A 26,255-nucleotide genomic window follows, 5' to 3' on the forward strand; every position below is an offset into this window, starting at 1 on the left:
TCACTCTTCACTTATGATTTTCGTGTGAACTTCCCGGCTCTTCACCCGCAGCTTGTTGACCTGGGACTCAGCAATGTCAGCTCTTTCCTCGGCCTCCTCCAGCTCATGCTGGAGCTTGCGGAATTTAGACAGATTTGTGTTGGATTGTTCCTCCTGAGAATAAAAATAAAACTGTAAGAACCCATACTCTGCATCTTTCTAGACTCTGTAGACCCAAAGGAAGAAAGGACTTGGCATCTGTAGATGCACAGAATCTTGCCACCTGCTAGATTTTGCTTATCATTGAAATGAACTTTATGACTTTTGAGGGGCTTTATGCCTCAAAAATAATAACACCCCTATTTTTTGCAGCAAAATGTAGTAAATGATATATACCACAAGTAGAGCAAAGAAAAAGTAAGATCAGAAAGAGGCAGGAATATTAAAGTCAGGGTTGTTAAAGCTTGGTTTAAGATGATGACTGTTCACTTTGACTTAGATTTTTTAAAATCATATTAAAGATAATTTTTTGTTTTTTAAAATAGAAGCAAATGTTGAATTTTATCATGTCATTTAGACATAAGATTCTCACTTTTTCTCTTGCTTTGGATGTAATGATTCTATTGACAGAGTTCCAATTATATAGGTAACCCTTATGTTGTAGGAAATAAGACTATGCAAACAATGATTGACAATTCTTTTAATAATGTACAAGTTTTACTACTTAATAATTTAATATTTGCTCTAGCTACAGATATAAGCAAAACTGCCTTTGGTTTCTTTCTCCTCTTCTCTCTTGGACAGACTATGGCATGAGGGTTATGTGAGCTTCTGAACATGTATTGGGAAGCTTTTCATCTTTTCCCATGCTCTTGAACAGCTTACATACCTGGGGATTATCTGTTCCTTGAAATTTTGAAAGACCTATTTGGACCTGGGTCCATTTTCAGAAGTAATTCTGAACTAACTTAGTCAACTTGCTAATTCATATTCTTTTAGAAAAACCATCAGTTTCTTCTAGAATTCAACTTTATGGCCAGATTTATATGTAACGTCTTAAATAATAACCCTCTGTGTGGGTGAATTACCCTTCTGCTCATTGCTAATGCTGACAGTTTGTATTTTCTCTCACTTTTTCCTTTGTCAAGCTAGTTTCAGGTGTGTTTATTAATTCCTCAGAAGTTATCAGATTTTGCTGAAATAAATTAGAAAATAAGACCCTCTAATTTATCAATTTCTTCCTTATTTTTTACAAGTACTTCCTCTTTCTGTTTTCTTGTTGTTAATATTATTTATAGTTTCTTGATTGGACTGTTTTTTCACTTTTAAAATTTTTGATCATGTTGAAAGCACTTAAATCAATGAATTAGCCTCCAAGCACAGCTTTGACTACATTCTATGGATTTTTAAAAGTAGTATCTTCTTTGTAATCTTACTTATGATTAATAATGATGCAGTGATTATGCTTTCTACTTCTAATTTAGCCCAGGAATATTTAAGGAAACTCATGTTTCCACATTTAAATATGCAGGAATATTTGCTTATATTTTCTCATCATTTCACAATTTCATTACCCTGTGGTTAGAGAATTCGGCCTGTGTCATTTCTGCTTTTCAATTCTTTGAGGTTTCTTTGTGGACTGCAAGTTAACTCTTAAACTATTAATATTACAAATGCTAGGTAATAAGCACAAAAATGTGCAAACGTTTTTTAAAGATACTGTGTTCTATAAAGCAGCAGTTTATTTACCACAAGGGCTAGTGAATCTAATGATTTATTAGCTTTTCATAACCCGAGGACTTCACTCTTCGCTTCCATCTTAAGGATACTTACAGCTTCCTCAGCTTGTCTCTTATAGGACTTCACTTTGGCCTGCAGTTTGTCTACCAAATCCTGAAGCCTGAGAATATTTTTCCGATCTTCTTCCGTCTGAAAGATTTTAAAAACCGTAAGGCCTTACTTCTAAAATACATGACTGTTAATTGCATCATTGCATGTAAATATTTCACACACACATATGAAAGAGTGCTTAGCAGATAAAAACGGCTGCCCTACCTGGTAGGTGAGTTCCTTCACTCTCCTCTCGTGTTTGCGCAGACCTTTGACGGCCTCTACGTTACGTTTTTGCTCACTCTCAACCTCTCCTTCCAGCTCACGCACCTACAGATAAATGGCCTCGTAAGAAATTGGATCCAGTAAGACACTGGAAGCAGAAGGAAACAGGCAAGTGTTGGGAGACCCACCCTGGCCTCCAGCTTCTGGATCTGCTTCTTGCCGCCCTTCAGCGCCAGCTGCTCGGCCTCATCCAGGCGGAGCTGCAGGTCCTTGACAGTCTGCTCCATGTTCTTCTTCATGCGCTCCAGGTGGGCACTGGTGTCCTGCTCCTTCTTCAGCTCCTCCGCCATCATGGCCGCCTACCCAGCAGTAAAACAGACTGAGTTAAGAGAGGGGAGAGAGCATGTCGTGATCCAAGTCTGACCGCCCAGTGTGTTGCCCTGCGCTCACATCAGTGATGGCCTTCTTGGCCTTCTCCTCTGCGTTGCGGGCTTCCTGGACAATGTCCTCCATCTCTCCCTGGATTTGGGAGATGTCTGTCTCCAGCTTCTTCTTGGTGTTGATCAGGCTGGTGTTCTGATAAAAAATAAGTTACATATATTTTTTTTAGCAAGTTGCCAAAGTATCTAGTCATAACTATTTCTTTAAAAAAAAAAAAAACTCAAACATTTTCAAGTACAACTAATATCTTTCAACATTAAATAAGTTTGTTGTGTAGTAAAAGTACATAAAACAGATATGTTTTAGAAGAGTCAGCATCTTCAAATGCACAGCTTATAAGTAGACCAAATAGCTGACAATTTTGTAACAGCTGTTTATCATTGAGACCATTCATAGGTCTAAAATAATAACAGATGATCGTAATATTGCATTTCTCCGATACAAAAATGCTACTGTTGATGATGAGGATCAATAATGATAATAACATAATAGAATATTGGGCAGCCTATGAATCTCAGAGGAAAGAATTCAGTAATAAATTTGCAAAATAAAATAGTGAAAGATTATAAAAATTTGGTAGAAATGTAAACATGTCTGTTATATAAAAACTTCAGACTTCTGTATTCTGGGGCACATAAACATTTAGTACAGGGGAATTCTTGGCACTCATTTCCACCTGAGTATGGAGGAGCTGCACGCGTTCACTGGCATCCAGGAGCTCTTGTTCTGCGATTTTCCTGCTCCTCTCCGTCTGCTCCAGCGTGGCCCGCAGCTCCTCGATCTCAGCCTGCAGCAGGTTGGCTCTGCGCTCCACCATGGCCAGCTGCTCCTTCAGGTCCTCCTGGCCGCGGAGAGCATCGTCCAGGTGCAGCTGGGTATCCTGTGGAGTGCACAGTCTTTGAGACACCGCGTTCTCAGGGCTGCCGCCTTCCCTTCAACCTGGGTACCTCTTGGACCATTTACCTTGAGGATGCCCTGGGTGTTCCTGTAGTTCCTCAGGGCCTCGGCAGCCATGCGGTTGGCGTGGTTCAGCTGGATCTCCATCTCATTGAGGTCTCCCTCCATCTTCTTCTTGATCCTGATGGCGTCGTTCCTGCTCCTGATCTCCGCGTCCAGCGTGCTCTGCATCGACTCCACCACTCTGATGTGGTTTCTCTTCAGCTGGTCAATTTCCTCATCCTTCTCAGCAATCTTCCTGTCGATCTCAGACTTGACCTGGTTCAGCTCAAGCTGGATGCGCAGGATCTTTCCCTCTTCGTGTTCAAGCGATGCCTTCGTGACAGTGAGAAGAGAAATTAATAGGGCAATGGGAGCATTCTGAAGTCTTTCTGCTCACCAATAATTTGGGACCGTATATCTTTTTATTCAGTCTATGCAGATGGACACAGTTCTTTCCTGAATTTATTGTTTTTTTCATGCACAATTTGACCAGTACCTCTGCTTCTTCTAAAGCAGCTTGCAGTTCAGTCTTTTCTTGTTCCACTTGCTTCTTAATCTTCTCAAGTTCATGGATACGTTTTCCTCCTTCCGCGATCTGCTCCGTGAGGTCAGAAATCTCCTCTGTTGTAGAGAAAAAGACAGGTTGGAATGTGGTCAAGCAGGTGGCGTCTGAGAAAGGTTCCCCCAGGTCATGAATAGTGCTGAGAGTGAAAGGTACTCACGCTGCAAGTTTTTGTTCTCCCGCTTCAGGGTTTCCAGCTGATCCAAGGACTCCTCATAGGCATTCTTCATCTTGAACAGCTCAGTGCTCAGGGAGCGGGCCTCCTTCTGGGAGGCCTCCAGTTCGGCATGCGTTTCCTCGTACTTCTGCTTCCATTCCGCCAGAATCTGAAACACCAAGAGTGGTTATCTGCAGTCAGGGACAGACAAGCATAGTGCAGAGCAGAGGCTGCCGCAGGAATTACCTTATCGAAGTTCCTTTGCTTCTTGTCCAGGGCCGCGCAGGCTGCGTTTGTCCTCTCCACGTCCAGCATGAGGTCCTCCACCTCATTCTGCAACCGCTGCTTCGTCTTTTCAAGGGAAGCGCATTTGGCGTTCACAGCTTCTACGTGTTCCTCAGCATCCTGCAGCCGCTGGGCCAGCTTCTTCCTTGAAGTTTATAGATGTTTTTAGAGAGTGGTGACCCATAGCAAGAATTACGAGCTGTTACGACACTGTATAGTATTGGAAACTTCATATGAAAGCTATCCATCCATCCTGCAGTCATTCAAACATTCCATCTACCCAACCATCCAACGGTCCCATTCATCCATCTGTTTGTTCAACAAGTATTGATGGTATCTTTTTATAAGCCAGATACTGGGTACATATCAGCTACTCAGACAAAAAAGGCCGCCACCTCATGACGCTGGTAAAAAGTGAGAAAGAAAGAGTAAGCAAGTTAAGTGTACGACCTTACAGATATGTGAGTGCAGTGAAGAAAAGTAAAATAGGTGAGTGGTGGGCAACTACTCTAGGTATTCAGAGAAGGATTGCCTGAGGAGGCAAAATTTGAGTCAAGATCTAAAAGAAGTCAGAAAATAAGCTGGAGGGAGACCTTGAGAGAAGGTATTCCAGAAAAAGGAACACCAAGTGCAAAACCAGAAAAGAGTGATGAGCTTGGCCTGCTTCGCAAACAGCAACAAGGCTTCCAGTTATCTGAGTGACTCATTTTACTATTCTTCACTTCCTTAGATTTTAGACTAGAAGGACAAGGGGCCATGTTGGCGTTATTCACATCTCCATCTTAGAGCCTGATAGCGAATGGCAAATAGAAGTTAATTAATGAACATTTGTGGACCGCTTCACTGAATCTGAATTGGTTGTAACTTTCTGATCAAATGTGCAAAGGCTTTGCACATTTTCTCACATCTGTGAACATACTTGGCCTCCTCCAGCTCCTCCGTGCGCTGGATGGCGTCCGTTTCATATTTGGTCCTCCACTGGGCAACCTCACTGTTGGCCTTGGACATTGCTCTCTGCAGCTCGGCCTTGGATTCCTGCTCCTCCTCGTACTGCTCCCGCAGCAGGTCACAGTCATGGCGGGAGGACTGCAGGGCGTGGGCCAGTGCGTTCTTGGCCTGTGGGAATAGTTATGCCTACATATTACTGGGCATTTAAATACTAAATCCTTAAGTTTCAAAACCCTTCCAATGTTAGTGAAATGGACTCCATTTAGAGTTGGCTAATGAGAAAAAAAATCAGTCTAAGAGTAATATATATATTCACATCAATATATTATGCATAATTACTTTTATCTCTTCTTCCAGTTGCCTCTTCAATTCCTCAATCTGTTGAGTAAATGCTTGTTTGCCCCTTGATAACTGAGACACCAGAGCTTCTTTTTCATCAAGCTGGCGTGAAAATTCACCTGATAGAGAAGAGAAATGGCACCATCTTTGAAAATGAAGAAAAAAATTCTGCAAGGCTATGATAGAAATCTATTTTAACCTTTATCCCCTCAATTTGAGTGCTCGGACGATTGAATTCTCTGTTGACATCTTCATGCTAAATACCAAATTTCTCATTTTTATGGAGAAACTTACATGTATATATGAGTGTAACATCACAGCTTAAGTTCTTTTTGTTTTTCTCATAACTAGTTCTTTCATAGTTATATGATATCGGGAAAAATCTGGTGAGGACTTCCGAAGAAGAGAATTAAAATATCTAATTCTACAGAATTCTAGTTCTGTAAGACTTTTGAGAAGCTGGGCTATGTATTGGCCCATTTAGGAAGTTAGTTCATGCTGAAGTAAATAAAAAGAAAATTGGTCTGAAGCAGAAGCCTGAGACCGCTGTTGGATGACCCCAAATGCCCACGTCCCCTCTGTGGGCAAACACTCAAGGCCTTTCTGGAACAGAGCTTGATCCCAAGCATCTGGAAGTTTTCATCTCCAGCATTGTCCTCAAGTGACCTTGCAGACAGGGTGAGAGTTGGAGCCATTCAGTGAATCACACTTGTTCCCAGTTACTTTTGTTAGGCTCTTACATCACCAAATCGTTTGTTCTTAACCACATCATCCCCACTGTCAGGGAGTGTAGAGGAGGGCGGGATTACCAGACTCGGTCTGCAAGCGTCCTCTCTGGGTCGTCAGGTCGTTGATCAGCCGCTGCTGCTCCTCTTCCTTTGATTTGAGTTCACTCACTTGGTCCTCTAGAGTACGGCACATCTTCTCTAGGTTTCCCTAGGGGGGAAAAAGACAATGAAGTAAATGAAGACATTTCAAGCTGATAATCTTTGCAGTGGCTATACTGTCTCCCAAAATGGAAAATAAAATATTAACTTTTATGTATAAAATAAATTCTCTTATGGGTAATATGGTATATAAGAAATTGTTTCTATTTTATGAAAGCTAATCATGACAGGAGAATTTAGAGATGAGGTTCTAATTGTAAGATTTGGTGAGAACTGCAAGGTTTATTTACAGAAAACATGTTCAGAAATACTTCTTTGCTTTTATGTGTAATTAAACCTTGCCTATTAGAAAATGGAAAATGTTGGAGATCCATGTTCTTCACTTGGAGACTGGGAAACCACCGATGACCCAGGCTCAAAAGCTGGTGCTATCACTTATTAGTGGTGTGATGGGGATGATGTGCAATGCCTCTTTGAATTTCTGCTTATTCATTTGTTAAATAGAAATAATAAAAATACTAATATTTTGCTTGCTTATCTCTCTCTGTTACTATGAATAGCAACTTAATAAGTTTAAATTGCTCTATGCCAACTGACATGTCTATAGTGGATTACTGCCATGTAAAAACAGTTTTCCAGAACCTGTAGTACCTTGGCTTTAGATACTGTTTCTACATTACTGGCCAGGTCGTCGATCTCCATCTTCATCTCACTCTTCTCCTTCTCCAGCTTCTGCTTGACCCTCTGCAGGTTGTCAATCTGCTCCCCGAGCTCGGCCACGCTGTCTGCGTGCTTCTTCCGAAGAGCAGCTGCCGTGGCTTCGTGCTGCAGCGTGGCCTCCTCCAGGTCCCTGCGCATTTTCTGGAACTCAGCCTCCCGCTTCTTGTTCATCTCGATCTGGGCAGACGTGGCCCCACCGGCTTCTTCCAGCCGCTCGCTGATCTCCTCCAGTTCCCGGGAGAGGTCGGAGCGCTGCTTCTCTGCTTTGGCCCTGGAGGCCCGCTCTGCCTCGATTTCCTCCTCCAGCTCCTCAATGCGGGCCTGGGAACAGAGGGAAGCACACACTCAGCTTCTTTGTGTCACACCTGCACCTCTGTGAACCAGACTGATGAAAGCCATGTACTTACTTGCAATTCTTTGATCTTCTTCTGCAACTGAATGCCAAGGGCCTGTTCATCTTCAATCTTGCTTTGCAGATTGCTCATTTCAAACTCTTTCCTTTTAGACAAGTAGTGAAGGATAACAATTTAGTCCATATCCAACCCTGGAGGCAAAACCATAAGCACATTGTCATACTTACTTTTTGAGCTTTTCATCAAGTTGCTGTTTCTCATTTTCAATGTCCATTATGGACTCCTGGGACAACTTCAAGTCCCCCTCCAGTTTCCTCTTAGCCCTTTCTAGGTCCATGCGAAGTTTCTTTTCTTGCTCCAAAGATCCTTCAAGCTAAAGGTAAATAGTATTTAGTCAGAAGAATAGCTAGTTTCATTGAAAAGAAAATAAGTGTCCTGATAATGCTAGGCTTACGTCATCCACTTGCTGCTCTAGCTTGATTTTAGCCTTGGTCAGGGTGTTGACTTTGTCCTCTTCTGCCTGCAGGTCGTCCAGGGTCTGCTGGTGGGCCTCTTGGAGGGCTTTCTTCTCCTTGGTCAGCTTAGCGATGGTTTCATCCAGGCCTGCCATCTCTTCTGTGAGGTTTTTCACCTTAGGAAGTAAACACGCTTTGGATTAAATGTTACATTATGGTGGATTCAGTTCTGTGTTTTATTTCAGAATAAAAATGCCCACAAACTTATGTGTTTTATACCTTGTTCTCTGTGGCATGCTTCTCCTTCTCGACCTTGGCCAGGGTCAGCTCCAGGTCATCGATGTCTTTCTTCAGCTCTGAACACTCATCCTCCAGTTTCCTCTTCTTGGCCGTCAGCTCAGCATTGATCTCTTCCTCGTCCTCGGCTCTCTCCGTCACCTCCTTGATCTTGGCCTCCAGCTGGATTTTGGTTTTGATCAGCTGGTCACACCTTTCCTCTGCATCAGCTAAGCCTTCAGCTTCCTTGATTTGAAAATAAAGTCAAAATTGAGAAGATAGAATGAAGTACTTTACAGTGATAACAGAGTTAGTTTCTGCAATAGAATCTTTGGATGTCTTTATTCATTTCCTTGTGTCTTCACAAACGTTGATTTCATGGACCACCTGTGGTATATAACATATTTTCCATAATTGAGGAAGCCAAAATGTACTGGATATTGTCCTGCTCCTTTAGAAGAGTATGTCTTATAGTAGATCTGAAAGCTGGTCTCCCCAAAGGAACTATCAGTGAAGAAAGCAGTTAGTGACACAAGTGATCACCGAAGTTAAGTCAATGATAGTTTCATGAAGAATGTGTTATCTGAACTGAGCCTTGAGAAATGAGTAGGATTTCGATTTACAGAATCAAGTTATTGGGGAAAGGAGAAGGAGTAGTGTGGAAGAGGATTCCAGTGGGACAAATTAAGATGGAGATGCTACAGAAATATTTTTATTTGTAGCACTGGAAGATGATCCTGATTATACTATAAATGCAAGTTGAGGCCTAAAGTAATTAAGAAAGTCCTGGTATCCAGCTCTTTCCAAATAAGAAGGCCAGGGCATGCAGGAGATGAGGACAACATTGAATATATTTTTTCAATTATCCTCCATATCAGCATTTTAATACATAAAAGAATAAAATGTGATATGTAGAACTACATAGTAAATACAGTGGCATTGGACAGATTCTTAGTAAGTTTATGGGAGCAACAGAAGAGAATTCAGTATAGATTTGAAGAGAGTAAGGGCAGAAAAAGAGTTCATTTTCCTTCTGTAATTTAGAAGAAAGAATTATTACACTGTCCAAAGCTGACAGCAGAGTTCAATCTTAACAGAAAAAAATATGTGATTTTGTGATGAGTAAATTATAACAGACCAATTCAACTTGACCCAAATGAAAGACAGCCTTAACATTACATTTCCAAGTTGATGGAAGGAGTTCTAAAATCACTGGTCTAGGACTGAGCAATAAGCAGAAGAGAGAACTGGGGGTGGGCAGAGCCACATAGGTGCTGACGCAGCAATCTGGGTATGACATGATGGGCACTGACTGTGGAGATGAACGGGAAAGACAGAATCTGAGTTTTTGAGATTAATAACCAACAATAATTCAATAAATTTTAATGTAAAATACTGCTGTTAGTCAGCTGTCCATATAATAATTTAAGACCCATGGACATGTAGGATAAGTTCAAAGAAGTTTAAGGAAAAAACAAAATCACTCACTGCATGCCATCATCTCCTTAATATGTTATTTGCTATTGTTTCATGTTAAAAACCTTTCTAAGGACCATCTTCAAAGGGAAAATAAGTCACATCCTATAGATTTATAACGTTGTGTAGAGTGGGAGATGACAGTTTTATTTCATTGCCCTGGTGTTGGTTGGAGGAAAGGGTTTTTGGGACAATGAAGGAATGTATGGACCTTTATTAGTACAATTGGAGTGTCTTGATCTTCTCCAGTGGGTGTCTTCTAGTCTGACTACCTACTCTACTCACTGCCCATAGTGGAAAGAATTCTGTCACTTGTGTCCTAATGCCCATGCAGATGCCCCAACTTACAGCCTGAACTTGTAGTTGCAGGTCATTTTTTTCTTTCAACAGTGTCACCATCTTTTCTTCCAGCTCCTTCCGTTTGGCCTCTGACTTGGCGAGCTCATCTTTGGTTTTCTGGAACTCCTCCTTCATGGTGGCCATCTCCTTCTCAGTCTCCGCGCTCTTGAGCAGGGGCTTGATCTTGAAGAACAGTTTCATCCAGGGCCAGTGCTTGACGTTCATGAAGGCACGGATGTTGTACTGGATGCAGAAGATGGACTCCCTGGAATTTGATGCATGCAAGTTAGATGTTGTGTGAGTGATGGAATTAGATGAAATCTTGGTAGTGAGAGCAGGAGGTTCTGCTATTACCCTCATCGCCATCTGCTTTCAGATGTGCCAATGAAAGAATTTATATTTTGAGATAATGGTCAAGGACTTGCTGATCACTCATTTGTCTACATCACTGCTTCTCAGACTTGAGCAAGCATCACAATCACCTCAAGGACTTGTTACAAGCACTGATGTCTGGACCTCCCCTTGAGAGACTGAGGTTCAGATGATCTGAGGTAGGCTGGAAGTTTGTATTTTTAAGTTTGCAAGCGTTGCTGATGATACCGATCCAAGGAAAACTGCTATGCCTCAGTGCTTCTCAAACATTCCTTCCAAAACACCACTAAGGTAGGAAAAACGGGAACATGACTTTGAGGGATGTCATACATTCAATAAAAATACCCTCAGAATGTCTTTGAAAATCTCTGATTTTGTATTTTAATTTGTGTGAATTTTGCATTTCACTCTGTAACTGCATGTTCATTTCAATCTAAATTATTATTATTACTATTATTTTTGACAGGCAGAGTGTACAGTGAGAGAGAGAGAGAGACAGAGAGAAAGGTCTTCCTTTTGCCATTGGTTCACCCTCCAATGGCCGCCGCAGCCGGCACACCGTGCTGATCCGATGGCAGGAGCCACGTGCTTCTCCTGGTCTCCCATGGGGTGCAGGGCCCAAGCACTTGGGCCATCCTCCTCTGCACTCCCGGGCCATAGCAGAGAGTTGGCCTGGAAGAGGGGCAACCGGGACAGAATCCGGCGCCCCGACCGGGACTAGAACCTGATGTGCCAGCGCCGCAAGGTGGAGGATTAGCCTATTGAGCCGCAGCGCTGGCCTTCAATCTAAATTATTTTTAAAGATTAGCTACCCTCATATATGAACAGTTGGCACTCAGATACATACATAGTCGGTCATTGACCAAAACTTATTATTTTAATGAAATAGATAATAATAGAAAATAGCACAATTATAAGTGCTAAAAATAAAATTTGTTTCATGTGAGTTGTTTATAAAAGATGACACACACATATTTGTTGTTCATAAAAGCTGACATAACCATATTTGTGTGACTATGCAGGTGGCAACCTCAAATGCTTTTCTTTCTATGGGTCCTGATCGTTTGCTTCCTATAGTTTGAGATGCCTAACTCTCGTCTTCAAACTCTTCATTATATCAGATTAGATCCCCCCGCCCCGAGAGCCATATACCAGAGGGACATCATATTAACTCACTGCACAAGATAATTTTGCAGATATTTGCCCTTAATATTTTAAATCCTAATAGTTTGGTAACAGAATTGATCAGATGAAAGAAGTTGTTTCTTCATCCTTTGTTGAACCACTTTTGAAAATCATGAATGCTGTGTAGTTGAGCATCCCTTATTTAATGGTTTATCATATTAGAACCAAGTGCTATGACAGAAGTTTGCACACTCACTGGTGTGTGTTCCTCTTGTTAGACAGTAACTCTGCACTTTATCATGCTCAGGTTTTTTTTTTTACCCAAACCTTCAGAATGTGTTCTATGGTTATGACCCTTACCTTATGTTTTCTAATATACGCACAGCCCCATGTCATTGTAGGACTCTTATACATTCCTTCTTACTTTGTTGTCCTTACCATAGCTGAATCTTAACTGCGTCACATCAAATGTGTTTTTGAAGAAGGAAGATGTGAATGAGCACTGTGTTTTTGTACCTTCTCTCCACCATCTTCTGGTACTCCACTCTTGCCAGGAACCCTCTGCACATGGCCTGGGTTCTGGTGATCAGCTGGGCCAGCTTGTCATCTCGCATCTCCTCTAGGAGCCCCAGGAGACCAGCTTTGAAAAACACCTGTGCATGGGCAGTTGTAGATCAGAAACTTTGTATGACGATCAAAGGGACAGGGACAGCATTAGGTGGGATGTGGAGAATATTACCTTGGTGTGACCAAATTTGTACTGGGTGTGGTCAATGTCGATAGACCCAAGGAGCTTCTCAGAAGCCTTCTTGCTGTCAATGAATTGCCCTTCAGGGATAGCACTTGCATTCAGCACCTTGTATCTATAGTTTTTAAAAACTTGAGTTAGTGATGACATCAGAGTAGCTAAACATTAAATGATCCATTAAAAAAAAAAAACAGAGACTGTATAAAATGTTGAACAATTCTCTGTTCATGGTGAGGATGTTATTCACATAGATGCTCAAATGATGGGCTATTAATTTTTAGTCCATGTTACTTTCCCTCTTAGTTGCAGCTTTCTTTTCTGCCTCAACAGAGCCAGAGCCTATTCTCAGAAAAAGATTTTATAATCTTATTCACATTAAGGTGTTAAAATGTGATGTATTATCCTTGATAGGCCCATTTGCTTTTTAAGACATGGGATCCAAGAAAGCTACTTGTTATTGAGGGGTCTGGGAGCAGGTACATGTCAGGTATGGGGAACTGCGCTAATCTCCTAAAATCAGACTGAGGGATGCTTTGGATCTTGAGTGCTGTCAAGTCCTCCAGACCCAGCCATTTGTCCCTTCTGCTTTGTCTGTGATTGTCAAGATGGGCTCATCTTAGGAGGAGAAAAAGGATCAGAGGATCTGAGATGGTAATATGTCCCTTCTGTTTCTGGGAAAATAATGTGTGAGAGAAGATGAAGATAGATGATACTGAAGAAAGTGGCAGAAAATGACTAACTGGTCACCAAGTATGCACAAGAGAGTTCCTAATTCAGCCTCTTATTAACTGTGTGATGTTGGACAAATGGTTGTCTCTCTGAGCCTCACCTTATTCATCTACAAAATGAGGCCTTATAGTGCTTATTTGTGTTGGATTTTTGTGAGGATTTAGTGAGATAATCCAAACACATTAAGCACTCAAAAAGTGGTTCTCAAAATTATTGAAATTAATGAGTACATCAGTGAGACAGACCAAGAGCTTGGCAAATCTATTAAAAATTCTACACTGTACTGAAAATGTGATGTACTTTTAAGGGTGCTTTGAGACATAACTTTTTCCTATCTTGTGACAAAGTATAAATAGCAAATAGGAAAATATTTCTCACTGAGTAGTCTCATTTGCATAAAATGCGTTCAAAGCAAACTTTAAGATATGCCTTAATTAGGAGACTCTGACCTCTGCTTGAAGTCAGCATACAGGATTCTGCTTGGGAAGCCCTTCCTACAGATGCGAATGCCCTCCAGCACCCCGTTGCACCGCAGCTGGTGCAAGACCAGTTCATGCTCCATGGCCCCTGAAAGAGAGAACACACGTGCCACATTTCATGCAATACAGCAAGCACGCTGGGGCTCGTGTGGCTATCAGAAGTGCCTTACCAGGAGTCTTCGTTTCATTGGGGATGATGCACCGTACAAAGTGGGGGTGAGTGCTCCTCAGGTTGGTCATCAGCTTGTTCAAATTCTCCTGCACAACCAGGAAAACTTGTTAGCTCAGGCTTCCAACATGGTTAAGAGTCGCTGGTGATGTCTGTGTCATCAGTGTCTACAGCAGAGATGCATAAGCAGCATGGGCTGTTTTCACTGAAGGTAGCACCTTCAGTGCTCCCAAGCTGCCTGACATATGTTTCTGTTCAGTTTATAGAAGCATCATCCTTCTTCCTACCCTACTCCATGTCTACTCACATGCACTGACAGGGCCAACTCCATCCCCTATTAGATGATCACTCTTTCTTCTTACTAAACGCCACAGTTCTCTGATAAGAACATGGAAAGCTGGTTCTACATTTGGGCTTTTTCTCATAAATATAACTCCCTTTCCAACTCTACCCACTTTGGGGGCATGAAGATTATCCATAAGGGAATCTATCTACCAGTTGCAATGGAGAATCTGGATTAAGAGCAAGGATACCGTCTTGGGTTCATTGTAGGCTAGCTGCTAGGTTTCCCTAGTATGAATGCTGTTTCTCTGAGTACCCACACTGCTCCTTTTTATGCCTTAACTTGATTATTAATGGTGCAGGAGTAACTTTTATAAAATTTCATATAAAATATTCATTGTTCAATTTTGCATGGCAGATGAGCTAATCATTTCTGAGCAATTAAAATCCCTCTTTACAAAGTGAGATCAACAAGTTTTTCACATCAGTCCTTTGCTAAACAACTCATGGATGGAAGGTCTTGTACTTTTAAAAGGGAATCTTCCAAGTAACTGGGGCATGCCAAAAATAGCTTCTTCCTTACTCTGAAAAGGGCAGACACTGTCTGGAAAGAAGAGCCCTTCTTCTTGCCACCTTTCTTGGCACCGCCACTGGCCTCTGGAGAAAAAAGAATCAAAGATGTTATTCAAATACAGTTTTGAATCAATAGGACTATTTCTTGCTTATTTGCTGATTTCTGTGCTCATCGAGTGCAGCATTTTTCCACCTGATGACCCCTCTGAGCTTTCTTTTTTCACTGTGTTTGCATCAAATTTTCTGTGATTCCTTCTCCACTGGGAAATGAAATGAAAGTCATTCACTTCACTATATAGAAATGCATTCTCCTATATTAGGCCATCTGTAGACACACTAACTTCAAAAATCCACAGAAGCTAGTACTGAGAGAGAGAGAGAGAGAGGTTTGTCACTCTGTTGCCTTAAATAATGCCTTTCCCCCAATACTCAGTATCCAGGAGATTTGAAGGAAGAAGCAAAAATCATAGAAGATGAGGGCTTTCTTTGGTTCAGAGCTTGGCATTTCCTCCCTGACCCTTTGCAGTAGGAACCCTGTCAGACATGGGTGAACCACAAATTCATAATTATAATGTAGCCTGCCTACTTAGTACTTGGAGGAACAAGAAGTTTGGCCTGCAACCATCCTCTTGCCATAGGCAAATCACGAGGCTCATTCTAACATCACATTTTGTACCTGGACTTTTGAGCATTACCTGCTTCAGCAGTTTGAGCTCCAGAGAAGAGGAAAGCTAGAGTTTTCAGTGAAGACTTCTGGTAGAGCCCGACCACGGTCTCGTTCAGCGGGTCCTTGTTCTTCTCCAGCCAGCCAGTGATGTTGTAGTCCACGACGCCCGCATAGTGGATCAGGGAGAAGTGGGCCTCCACCTTGCCTTTGACCACCTTGGGCTTCTGGAAGTTGGCAGACTTGCCCAGGTGCTGGTCATACAGCTTGTTCTTGAAGGAAGTGTCTGTGGCCTTGGGGAACATGCACTCCTCCTCCAGGATGGAGAAGATGCCCATCGGCTGGATTGAAGGCAATGCAGAACGCATGTGGGTAAATCTGAACTTCAGAGGGTGTGAGAAGAGGGTACCAACTGGATGGAATAGGATACCTTCTCGATGAGCTCGATGCAGGCAGCGAGGTCCATCCCGAAGTCGATGAAGGTCCACTCGATGCCTTCCTTCTTGTACTCCTCCTGCTCCAGCACGAACATGTGGTGGTTGAAAAACTGTTGCAGTTTCTCGTTGGTGAAGTTGATGCACAGCTGCTCAAAGCTGTTGAACTAAAAAGATATTTGTGTTTACTTCAGTTACAGGACTCAAACTTCAAAATACATGTCCAACAGTCTTTAGATTATTGATTTTAGGGTTGAAGAGACTCCTCCGAGATTAAAAGTGAAAAGTGTGGAAGGCTTGAGGCATGTGGAAGCCAGTTTTCTCTGCTGCCATTTTGTAGAAAATTCTCATTAATACTTCTTCCCTTCATTTGCTAAGTTTACTCATGTATTTTCCGGATTTCATACCTCTTCATCCTGTTTGGTCTCATTGTCTTCTATGTTTTCCAGAGGGGTGATAGCTTTTTATTGACTCATTTAAGATCCTAATTGCAACTCATGAGAAACTGACTGCAAGAAGTCTATGAGAGTACTTCAAAAAGTTGGTGTGTGTGTGGGGGGGGGGGGGATGGAATTAAAAGAAAAGTTTAGAGGCAGGTATTGTGGCATAGCAGGTTAGGCCACTGCTTAGGACACCTGCAGGGTGCTGGCTCAAGCCCAGGCAACCCCACTTCCTATGCAGCTTCCTGCCAATGCATCCTGGTGGCAGCAGGTGATAGCCTTAGTGCTTGGTTCCTGGTTTTGGTCTGCCACAGCCCCAGCTGTTGTGGGAATTTGGGGAGTGAACCAGCAGATGGAAGCTCTCTCTTTGTCTCTTCCTCTTTGTTACTCTGCCTTTCAAATAAATGAATTATTTGATCTTTTAGAAAAATGTATATTATGGTAAAACTATCCATCACGTTTTGCTTGGAAGTCATGATGGTCAACATTTCAAGTGAGCAGTAATTGTGACCTCTGGTCTTCTTTAATGTGAAATGGAAAAAAGTCAAGATTCTAAATATTACACACAGTATAACGCAACCTATATATTTAAAAAAAATTCTAAAATGTTAGCAATTACTAAAAATAGTAGAATAGTAATAAATAAATAGTGGAATTATGTAGAATCTCTTTATTACTTTTCTACATTTTATGCAATGCCCAAGTTTTGCTCTTATACTCAGAGAAAAACAAATTTGTTAAATACTGTAAGAAAAATGTATTTCCTGATCAAATATGAATTTTTATTTTATGATATCACATTAATCAACATTCAAAGCTAATTGCATTTATGAAGGTTAACTCTGCATTATGAACCTCCAGCTTTTATTATCTGCTGAGTGATTTCTCCACCGTGTATTTGGAGCATATTATATGCTGCACAGCTTTCCTTTGGTCTATCATGCCAACTTCAGTTTTCTCTGTGGGAATACCAGAGTTCTTTACAACACCAAGTCAGTTCATGACTACTTGGGAATCAAGTGGCAAATTGAAGGACCCTCATCACATGTACTGTTTCTCAATGGAATGTTACTGCCATTACAATAAATGATTCATAGCTGCCAAGTCAATCTCTTTTAAGTCTTAACATAACTGTGACAGTGGAAAGAAAGGTCATACTATTCACAAATTCCTTCTTACTAATTTTTCCAGAATTAAAACTTCTTTCATCAACTAGATACCAACTCACATCAAAGATCTCAAAGCCTGCAATGTCCAAGACCCCGATGAAGTACTGCCTGGGCTGCTTGGTGTCCAGCTGCTGGTTGATGCGGGTGACCATCCACAGGAACATCTTCTCGTAGATGGCTTTGGCCAGAGCGCCTACCGCATTGGTGACCTTGAAAGACAAAAGACATGTCTCTTGTAGTTGTTTGAGGACCGTAAAAATGCTTTTGCCTCTGTAATGAATTTGAATTATGTACCTACCTGCTCTACAGTCTGGCCTTTGGTGACGAATTCATTGCCGACCTTGACCCTGGGGTAGCAGAGGGCTTTGAGCAGGTCAGCAGAGTTCAGACCCTGGAGATAGGCTGCCTTGTCAGCAACTGAAAGGAAGTAATGATAAAACAGTTTTATTGCCCAAGGAAAGATTACTTTAAGCTACATACATTTTGTGCAGAGTTTTGATTATGTTTTTGGGTGTTCTTATCTGTTCTTCCCCTAAGTCCAAGATCTTAATTATGAGCTGTCTTCCCTAAAGAACTCCAGAAATTATAATTATAGAAAACATATACCTAATGTCCATGCTTCACATCATGTGTTATTTAGGTATACGTTAAAACTGAAGAAACAGATGGATAGACCATTGGAACAGAATAGAAACACCAGAAATCAATCCAAACATCTTCAGCCAACTTATATTTGATCAAGGATCTAAAACCAATCTCTGGAGTAAGGACAGTCTATTCAATAAATGGTTCTTGGAAAATTGGATTTCCACGTGCAGAATCATGAAGCAAGACCCCTACCTTTCACCTTACACAAAAATTCACTCAATATGGATTAAAGACTTAAATCTACGACCTGACACCATCAAATTATTAGAGAGCATTGGAGAAACCCTGCAAGATATAGGTACTGGCAAAGACTTCTTGGAAAAGACCCCAGAAGCACAGGCAGTCAAAGCCAAAATTAACTATTGGGATTGTATCAAATTGAGAAGTTTCTGTACTGCAAAAGAAACAGTCAGGAGAGTGAAGAGGCAACCTACAGAATGGGAAAAAATATTTGCAAACTACGCAACAGAAAAGAGTTGATAACCAGAATCTACAGAGAAATCAAGAAACTCCACAACATCAAAACAAACAACCCACTTAAGAGATGGGCCACGGGCCTCAATAGACATTTTTCAAAAGAGGAAATCCAAATGGCCAACAGACACATGAAAAAAATATTCAAGATCACTAGCAACCAGGGAAATGCAAATCAAAACCACAATGAGGTTTCACCTCACCCCAGTTAGAATGGCTCACATTCAGAAATCTACCAATAGATGCTGGCGAGAATGTGGGGAAAAAGGGACACTAACCCACTGTTGGTGGGAATGCAAACTGGTTAAGCCATTATGGAAGTCAGTCTGGAGATTCCTCAGAAACCTGAATATAACCCTACCATGCAACCCAGCCATACCACTCCTTAGAATTTACCCAAAGGAAATTAAATTGGCAAACATAAAAGCTGTCTGCACATTAATGTTTATTGCAGTTCAATTCACAATAGCTAAGACCTGGAACCAACCCAAATGCCCATCAACAGTAGACTGGATAAAGAAATTATGGGACACGTACTCTATAGAATACTATACAGCAGTCAAAAACAATGAAATCCGGTCATTTGCAACAAGATGGAGGAATCTGGAAAACATTATGCTGAGTGAATTAAGCCAGTCCCAAAGGAACAAATATCATATGTTTTCTCTGATCGGTGACAACTAACTGAACACCAAAGGGGAAACCTGTTGAAGTGAAATGGACACTATGAGAATCAGTGACTTGATCAGCTCTTGTCCTGACTGTTGATGTACAATGTATCCGTTTTAGTATTTTTGTTTTGTTTTGTTCTAGTACTATTGGTTGAACTCTGTAATTAACACACAATTATTAGGTGTTTAAATTTTAACTGAAAAGTGATCCTTGTTAAATATAAGAGTGGGAATAAGAGAGGGAGGAGATGTACAATTTGGGAATGCTCAATTGGACTTGCCCCAAATGGTGGAGTTAGAAACGTGCCAGGGGATTCCAATACAATCCCATCAAGGTGGCATGTACCAATGCCATCTCACTAGTTCAAGTGATCAATTTCAGTTCACAACTGATGGCTCTGATAGGTCTAAGAGTCAAAGGGATAACACAAACAAAACTAGTGTCTGCTAATACTGATAGAATCAAAAAGGGAGAGAACAATCCATCATGGGAAACGGGATACACAGTAGTCTCATAGAATGGCAGATGTCCTAAATAGCACTCTGGCCTCAGAATCAGCCCTTAAGGCATTTGGATATGGCTGAAGAGCCCATGAAAGTATTTTAGGCATGGAAAGCCAAGACACTCTGGAAAGAAAAAAAAAAAAGACCCAAATGAAAGATCTCTGCAAGTGAGATCCCAGTGGAAACAACAGGGGCCATCAAAGAAAGAGGTACCTTTCTCTGAAGGGAGGAGAGAACTTCCACTTTGACTATGACTCTGTCAGAATAAGATTGAAGTCGGCGAACTCAAAAAGCTTCCATAGCCTTGGCAACTCATGACTAGAGCCTAGGGAGATTACTGACGCCATAAACAAGAGTATCAAATTGTTAAGTCAACAACAGGAGTCACTGTGTACTTACTTCTCATGTGGGATCTGTCCTTAATGTGTTGTCCAATGTGAAGTAATGCTATAACTAGTACTGAAACAGTATTTTACACTTTGTGTTTCTGTGTGGGTGCAAACTGATGAAATCTTTATTTAATATATACTAAATCGATCTTCTGTATATAAAGATAATTGAAAATTAATCTTGATGTGAAAGGAATGGGAGAGGGAGCCGGAGATGGGAGGGGTGCGAGTGGCAGGGAAATTGTTGGGCGGAAAAAGCCATAAACTGTACTTTGGAAATTTATAATTACTAAGTAAGAAAAATTTAAAAAAAAAGTGAATTTATCTTCCCTAGGAAATCTCTAGAATTACAAGGTAAGAATGTGATTTTCAAACAAACAAACAAAAAAATCAGGTGGATGACTTAGTCGGTACCTTCAGTGCCATCTGGCTCAGCTTGCTCCTCACGCTGCTTCTGCTTGAATTTCATGTTCCCATAATGCATCACAGCCCCCGTGAGTTTGTAAATGGAGACCTTTTCTTCATTAGTAAAGCCCAAAATATCAATGGCGCTCTGTCAATATAGCCAGCGGGATAACTGTTAGATTACAAAGTGCACTCACTTAGTTCACACTCCCTTTCCTGAATTGTTGGATCTAACTGAGGAAACTACCAATACTCGTGGAGGCCAAGGACCCTTCAGATGGAGTGTAGAGAGTCTTGGTCAACCAAAGGCAGTAAAATTGTGCATGTTTATCTTCTTAAGATTCAAAGAGTAAACTTAGAACAGAGAACAAGGATAGTGACCCACGGAGTCTGTTGTCTTGAGAGCTGGTATGGATCTGATGCAAGGTGACTTTTTAAAAGGTTATGATATGTACTTTGGAAATTTATATTCATTAAATAAAAGTTTAATAAAAAATATAAAAGGTTATGATAAATATTTAGAAGGGTAGTAAGGGACAGTAAAATGCTATAGGGACATATCTTAATCTTTTAGTTTGACTCCAGGGGCACATGCATACTTAGAATCTTTGACTCTTCCTTTGCTATTTCTTCTAGAGAGATTGCATATTCATCTGCTTGGATCATTGCTCTAACTTGACACAATAATTCTAATTTTCTTATGTTATACTTACATCTGTGGCCATCAGTTCTTCCTGATCATCAATGCTGGCCACACTGATCTCCCCTTGACTGACAAATGGGTAATCATATGGGTTCGTGGTAATCAGAAGCATTTCTAAGTACATGAAAAAGAGCAGGGGGGGGTGGTTAAGGAAACCTTGCTTATCTGCAGAATGCAATGCTATACGACCATTAGAAATAATGATGTGGAATGTATCTGTTGAGATGGACAAAGCTATAGTATATTATTCCTCAACAAGAAAGATTACAGAAAAGCATTCAGCTATGATTTCAGTTCCATACATCTTATATATGCCTTGTATATGTAATGATACACATATAAAAATTATGAGAATGATTTTTATCCAAGTTCATGGTGATTATTTCATAGCAGTAGAAATGAGAGGTATTAGTTTGTTTTTCTTTTGCTTTCTTATGAATTTTTATGATGAGCACAAAGTGTTACCAAACTTGCAAAGCTATTTTTAAAAATAAAATAATATATGAACTCGAAAAAAATCAGCCATGGAATACTAGAATGATAGAGGCTGGGTTGGTATTTCTGCAAGGGAATCTCTTACCAATTAGTTCTGGTTTCTTGTTTGATGTAATCTGATAAAAAATATGATAGCTTCTTTCAGCCTTAAGCTGGAAAGTAACTCGAGACTTCTCTAACAGATCTGGAAGGGAACAAACACGAGAAGTGTAAAAATTTATGGGCATACAAATGTGATTTTTGGCCAGTTTTATTGGTCATAAGAAACAGAAATGATTTTCAAGGATATCTGAGCACTTACATGTTTCAATGTCAGCAGAAGCCAGTTTTCCTGTAGTTCCAAAGTGGATTCTGATGAATTTACCCTTGAAAAGAAAACTATTGTTACTACCTTGTGCTTCAATAACATCAAAGCTTTGAGAAACTTGAAACGTTAATGCTATAGTATTAAACCAATCTACAGATTATTTGTAGCAGGTAGAGAAATATGTATCTCGTATTTGTAACAGAATTTTAGCTTTGATTTAGAACTTGTGAGCTGATGATCTTGGTTTAATTATATGATAATGTATATATTCATCAGAACTTCACATTATGCTCCCATAATCATATACAATTATTTTTAATTAAAAATAGATTTTAAAAATTGTGAATAATTGTAGATAAGGACAGAGAAGAGAGAAGTCAGGAAAAGGGCCACATACATATCTTTCAGCACAGGGCTTTGATGTGTGTTATTACATGCTCAGAGGAAAAGAACCATAATGTAATATAATGTGAATGCAAAAAGATCCAGAGAATGTGTTCATAAAATGCCAAATAAATTCTGACCAGTCAACAGTGTCTGTCCTAGTGTCCAAGAGACTTACAAAGCGAGAGGAGTTGTCATTCCTCACAGTCTTGGCGTTGCCAAAGGCCTCCAGTAGAGGGTTGGCACTGATGATCTGATCTTCCAGAGTCCCCTGCAAAGGCAAAAACAGTCCTCATATCTGGAGCTCGGGAATTTGTTACCCGAGAGCCCTGACAGAACATGAAATTCAAGCAAAACACATCATAAGTTGTATTTTTCCATGGCAATTAACCACGGCAATCACACTCACCTGCATTTTGCCAGAGGTAGTCTCCTCCTTCTTCTTGTCCCCAGTAACTGCAATTGTTGCAAAGTACTGGATGACACGCTTCGTGTTCACAGTCTTCCCTGCACCGGATTCTCCGCTGCCGAAATAAAACTAAATCAGATGAGGTCCCAAAGGTAGCAGTGGTTACAGTCGTGGAAAGAAAGTGTAAAATCTACTTACGTAATAAGGATCGACTGGTTCTCCCTATCTACAAAAGAGAAATTATGGGCACTTAATACCATGTCCTTATATAATTGTAAATGGCAACTAAAGTAAAATGGAATGAACCTCGCAATAGTTTCACACTGAGCTTTGCAATCCTTAGGGCTTGGTGAGTCCTAGACCCATCACTTTCCCATAACCTTCTCTCCTACTTCTCACTGTTCCTCCCAGGTGTAGTATACATGCACCCATTTAAACACAGCATCACCACTTTCATCTGGTTTTACATTCCACTCTACCAAAAAATGTTTCATTCGTTTGATGAAGAGATTCTATGGTGAAAGGAAATGTTTGAAGCCATAGTGTGAATGATGATCACATAGCTGTATTTTCCTGAAGCACCAGATTTCTTTTTTTTTTTCTTTTAACAAGTATTTATTAAATAAATACTGAAAGTAAACTTGGCTCTCTAGCTGGGTTTGGATGACAATTTAAGGTAGTGTCATATTTATCTTGGGTGCAAAAGATAACGAAAGGAGGGCATTAGAGATATTAATGTGTTAGAAGGAGTAAGTGTAGTAAAGGTGGTGGCTTTGGAAGTACGCATGGCTTTAGGCATACTTTTAGGGAAAAGTAGAAGTTCCTTTTGATGAAGAGGCTTCCTCTAAGCCCTCTCCCAAGGTGCCACAAGAACCTTAGATTGTTCTACCCGAGACAATGTTGTGGTTAGCAGATTCATGGCATAATTATCTTAATACCAGGTAGACCTGAGAATCTGGAGCCCACTCAGATTGGTTCTGGGCAAAGAGCAATGACTTCTGTGCCATCCTTAATACACATTTTCATTATCCATAATTTATGAGATTCAGGATAAAACCACAAAGGCAAATTCCATTCTTCTTTCTACTCATCCTCCTCTCTACCTCCAGCCCTACCTCTTCCTCCTCCTCCTCCTTTTCTTTGCCTTGTATTAATGTGCTTAGTTCATATGTGTGATTGTATATGAGCATGAATGCATATATACACATACAGATATTTTTTTCCTTTTTGCTCAAATTTATTTGAGTTTCCAAGGCATCCAAAAGTAAGTGATCTAACTCTAGCCAATGTCCATTGACTTTTGAAAGGTTGTAAAATCACCAGCAACTGGTTGGATAATGCAGATTATCCTCTCTCAACCTTCTCCCTCCCACCTACAGCAGCCTCAGCTAAAAGGGATCATCTCAAAATGGTGTGGAGGTTGGTTACAGTCACTTTCTCCTATGGTTCTGCTGTAAAAAAAAAAAAAAAAAAAAAAAAAAAAAAGATTATACACATAATGCATTCAACACACTCACCAGTCAGCATGAACTGGTAGGCGTTGTCAGAGATGGAGAAGATGTGGGGCGGGGCCTCCTGACGCTTTTTGCCTCTGTAGGCCGTCACCACCTCGGGGTTGTACACCGGCAGCCACTTGTAGGGGTTGACGGTGACACAGAACAGGCCCGAGTAGGTCTAGGCAAGAGAAAAATAAAAAAGTTATCCAAATGCCTCTCCCGTTATTTGTGCAATCATTTATTCATTGAATTTTAGCAAAAAAGAACACTGATTTTTTTTTAACATTTCTTCAAGGCATCAGCATGGAAACTAGTAGGCAGATTCAATGATGAGGTAGCAAAACTCTTGAGGAAAGGGACCACAATTTAGATTTCTCATTGGGGGCTTGTCACGGTGAGTTTCACAAAGCAAGAGCTCCAAAAGACCTTTATTTTAAAAATGTGTACTATGAGACTTTCTTATGTTTTGAAGAAAATGGGCATGTGTTTCTTCTGAGGTATTAAGATAATTCAAGTATATGGGGATGTAAAAATGGACATAAGCTAAGTACCCAACAATAAGAGAATGGTTAGGTGAATGGTGGTAAATATTCTTAATGCAGCATGATGCAGAAATTTTAAGAAGTAAACAGGAATTTGCAGCAACACTTGGAAAATGTTTGCAGAATATTTTTGAGTTATAAAGAAGCAGAGCAAAAATCATGTAGATACATTATGATTACAATAGAGGGATTTCAAAAATCTTTGCCAGCTGGTCCAAGACAGAGACCAAGCAATTAGAATGGAAGCCAGCTGTAACCACCAAGTACACCTGCATAGATGTAGCACACTGAATATCAGCACTGGTTAAACAGTGCAAAAATATGAATAATAATAATAATAGATGCAATTCACAAATACTGATTGAGTGACTATTGTTCCTGGCTTCTGGAAGGCCGTAGAAAACATCAATGAGAGGATGTCCCTTGAAGAACTCGCAGTAGGAGACAGTCATGTAAATGAATGATCAAGGAAAAACATGGCCAGTGTTGTTGGAGGGACTGAAGCAATAGAATAGTATTCAGCTCTGTCTGGAGAAGTTGGAAAGGTTTCACCAAAGAGGTAGCATTCCAGATAGCAGAGGTCAAAGCATCAAGATACTAATTGCTGCTATTTTGGGGAGGTGAAGATAAGGCGTTTGGTCTTTGAAAAAATCATTTTCTGAGTGTTAAAACATAATTTAACCTTATCCATCTGGATGATCTAGCAGCTGGAATCAGGACAAATAGATAGGCACTTGGTTGAGATAATAAGCAGTGACTGCTCAAGGGATCTGTGACAAACCCAGTCTACTTGGACAATAATGACCTTCCCTATCTTTTAATGAAAAGACGAGGATGAAGTTCTGGCTGTGGCTGTGCCTTACAATAGCAATAATGAACTCTTTCACTAGTTACACAACTAGTTACACAGTCATGACCCATCTATGCTGTAGTGCAAGCAGTGGGCTAGTGGGGTAGTGGTGATGATGAAGACTGCTGGCAGGGACACTCACGTAGATCATCCAGGCTGCATAGCGCTCTTTGAGGTTGTACAGCACAGCAGGCTCGTGCAGGTGAGTCATCATGGCCATGTCCTCGATCTTGTCATATTTGGGAGGGTTCATGGGGAACACCTGGTCGTCCTTCACGGTGAGAGTCTGGTAAACAGGAAGCATAACCACTTACATTGATTGAGTGACACAACAACAAGAAATCAGTAAAATGTGACAGACTCCTGGGACGCTACTCACCGCTCCCCCTTCAGTCTTCACCGTCACTTTCCCTGCTTCTCTGCTCTGGATAGTCCCTTTGACAAAGGATTCCTTGGGCTCTACCACAAAGACCGATGTCTTGGCATCAAAGGGCCTATTCTGGGCCTCAATGCGCTCCTTTTCAGACTTTCGGAGGTAAGGAGCAGCCTCCCCAAAAACAGCCATTTCTGAGTCCGCACTCAT

At 40.8% G+C, this 26,255-nt stretch overlaps 1 protein-coding gene across 3 annotated transcripts; it reads right to left on the reverse strand.

Annotated features, from left to right (window-relative positions):
• On the reverse strand, positions 1 to 26,255 carry LOC133747070 (myosin-2). Of its 3 annotated transcripts, none has more exons than XM_062175206.1 (38): positions 26,052 to 26,255; positions 25,815 to 25,958; positions 24,302 to 24,458; positions 22,983 to 23,010; positions 22,785 to 22,899; positions 22,554 to 22,646; positions 21,986 to 22,049; positions 21,770 to 21,868; positions 21,200 to 21,303; positions 20,496 to 20,634; positions 17,694 to 17,812; positions 17,455 to 17,604; positions 15,783 to 15,953; positions 15,388 to 15,693; positions 14,699 to 14,770; positions 13,835 to 13,922; positions 13,635 to 13,752; positions 12,448 to 12,571; positions 12,225 to 12,361; positions 10,221 to 10,476; positions 8,400 to 8,642; positions 8,120 to 8,296; positions 7,893 to 8,038; positions 7,720 to 7,810; positions 7,244 to 7,633; positions 6,515 to 6,641; positions 5,706 to 5,824; positions 5,338 to 5,534; positions 4,380 to 4,563; positions 4,137 to 4,302; positions 3,911 to 4,035; positions 3,439 to 3,747; positions 3,152 to 3,355; positions 2,485 to 2,610; positions 2,223 to 2,393; positions 2,035 to 2,139; positions 1,813 to 1,908; positions 1 to 153 (listed from the first exon to the last, which is right to left on the reverse strand). In XM_062175206.1, exons 1-38 carry the CDS (start codon positions 26,253 to 26,255, stop codon positions 1 to 3), a joined length of 5,817 nt encoding a protein of 1,938 aa, XP_062031190.1. The 3 variants fall into 3 exon arrangements, with proteins under 3 accessions (XP_062031190.1, XP_062031189.1, XP_062031188.1); XM_062175205.1 differs by having other exon boundaries at positions 14,699 to 14,772; positions 15,384 to 15,693; XM_062175204.1 differs by having other exon boundaries at positions 14,699 to 14,765; positions 15,365 to 15,693.

This window comes from Lepus europaeus, chromosome 18 (genome assembly GCF_033115175.1).
Source record: "Lepus europaeus isolate LE1 chromosome 18, mLepTim1.pri, whole genome shotgun sequence".
Taxonomy (NCBI): domain Eukaryota; kingdom Metazoa; phylum Chordata; class Mammalia; order Lagomorpha; family Leporidae; genus Lepus; species Lepus europaeus.

Coding starts and splice junctions, on each gene's coding strand:
- LOC133747070 (XM_062175204.1), bottom strand. CDS start 26,255: ATGAGTGCGGACTCAGAAATGGCTGTTTTTGGGGAGGCTGCTCCTTAC. Junction 14,766..15,364: donor GGTAATGCTCAAAAGTCCAG/GTACAAAATGTG, acceptor TCCAGAGGCCAG/TGGCGGTGCCAAGAAAGGTG. Junction 13,923..14,698: donor CAGTGTCTGCCCTTTTCAGA/GTAAGGAAGAAG, acceptor CTGGTTGTGCAG/GAGAATTTGAACAAGCTGAT.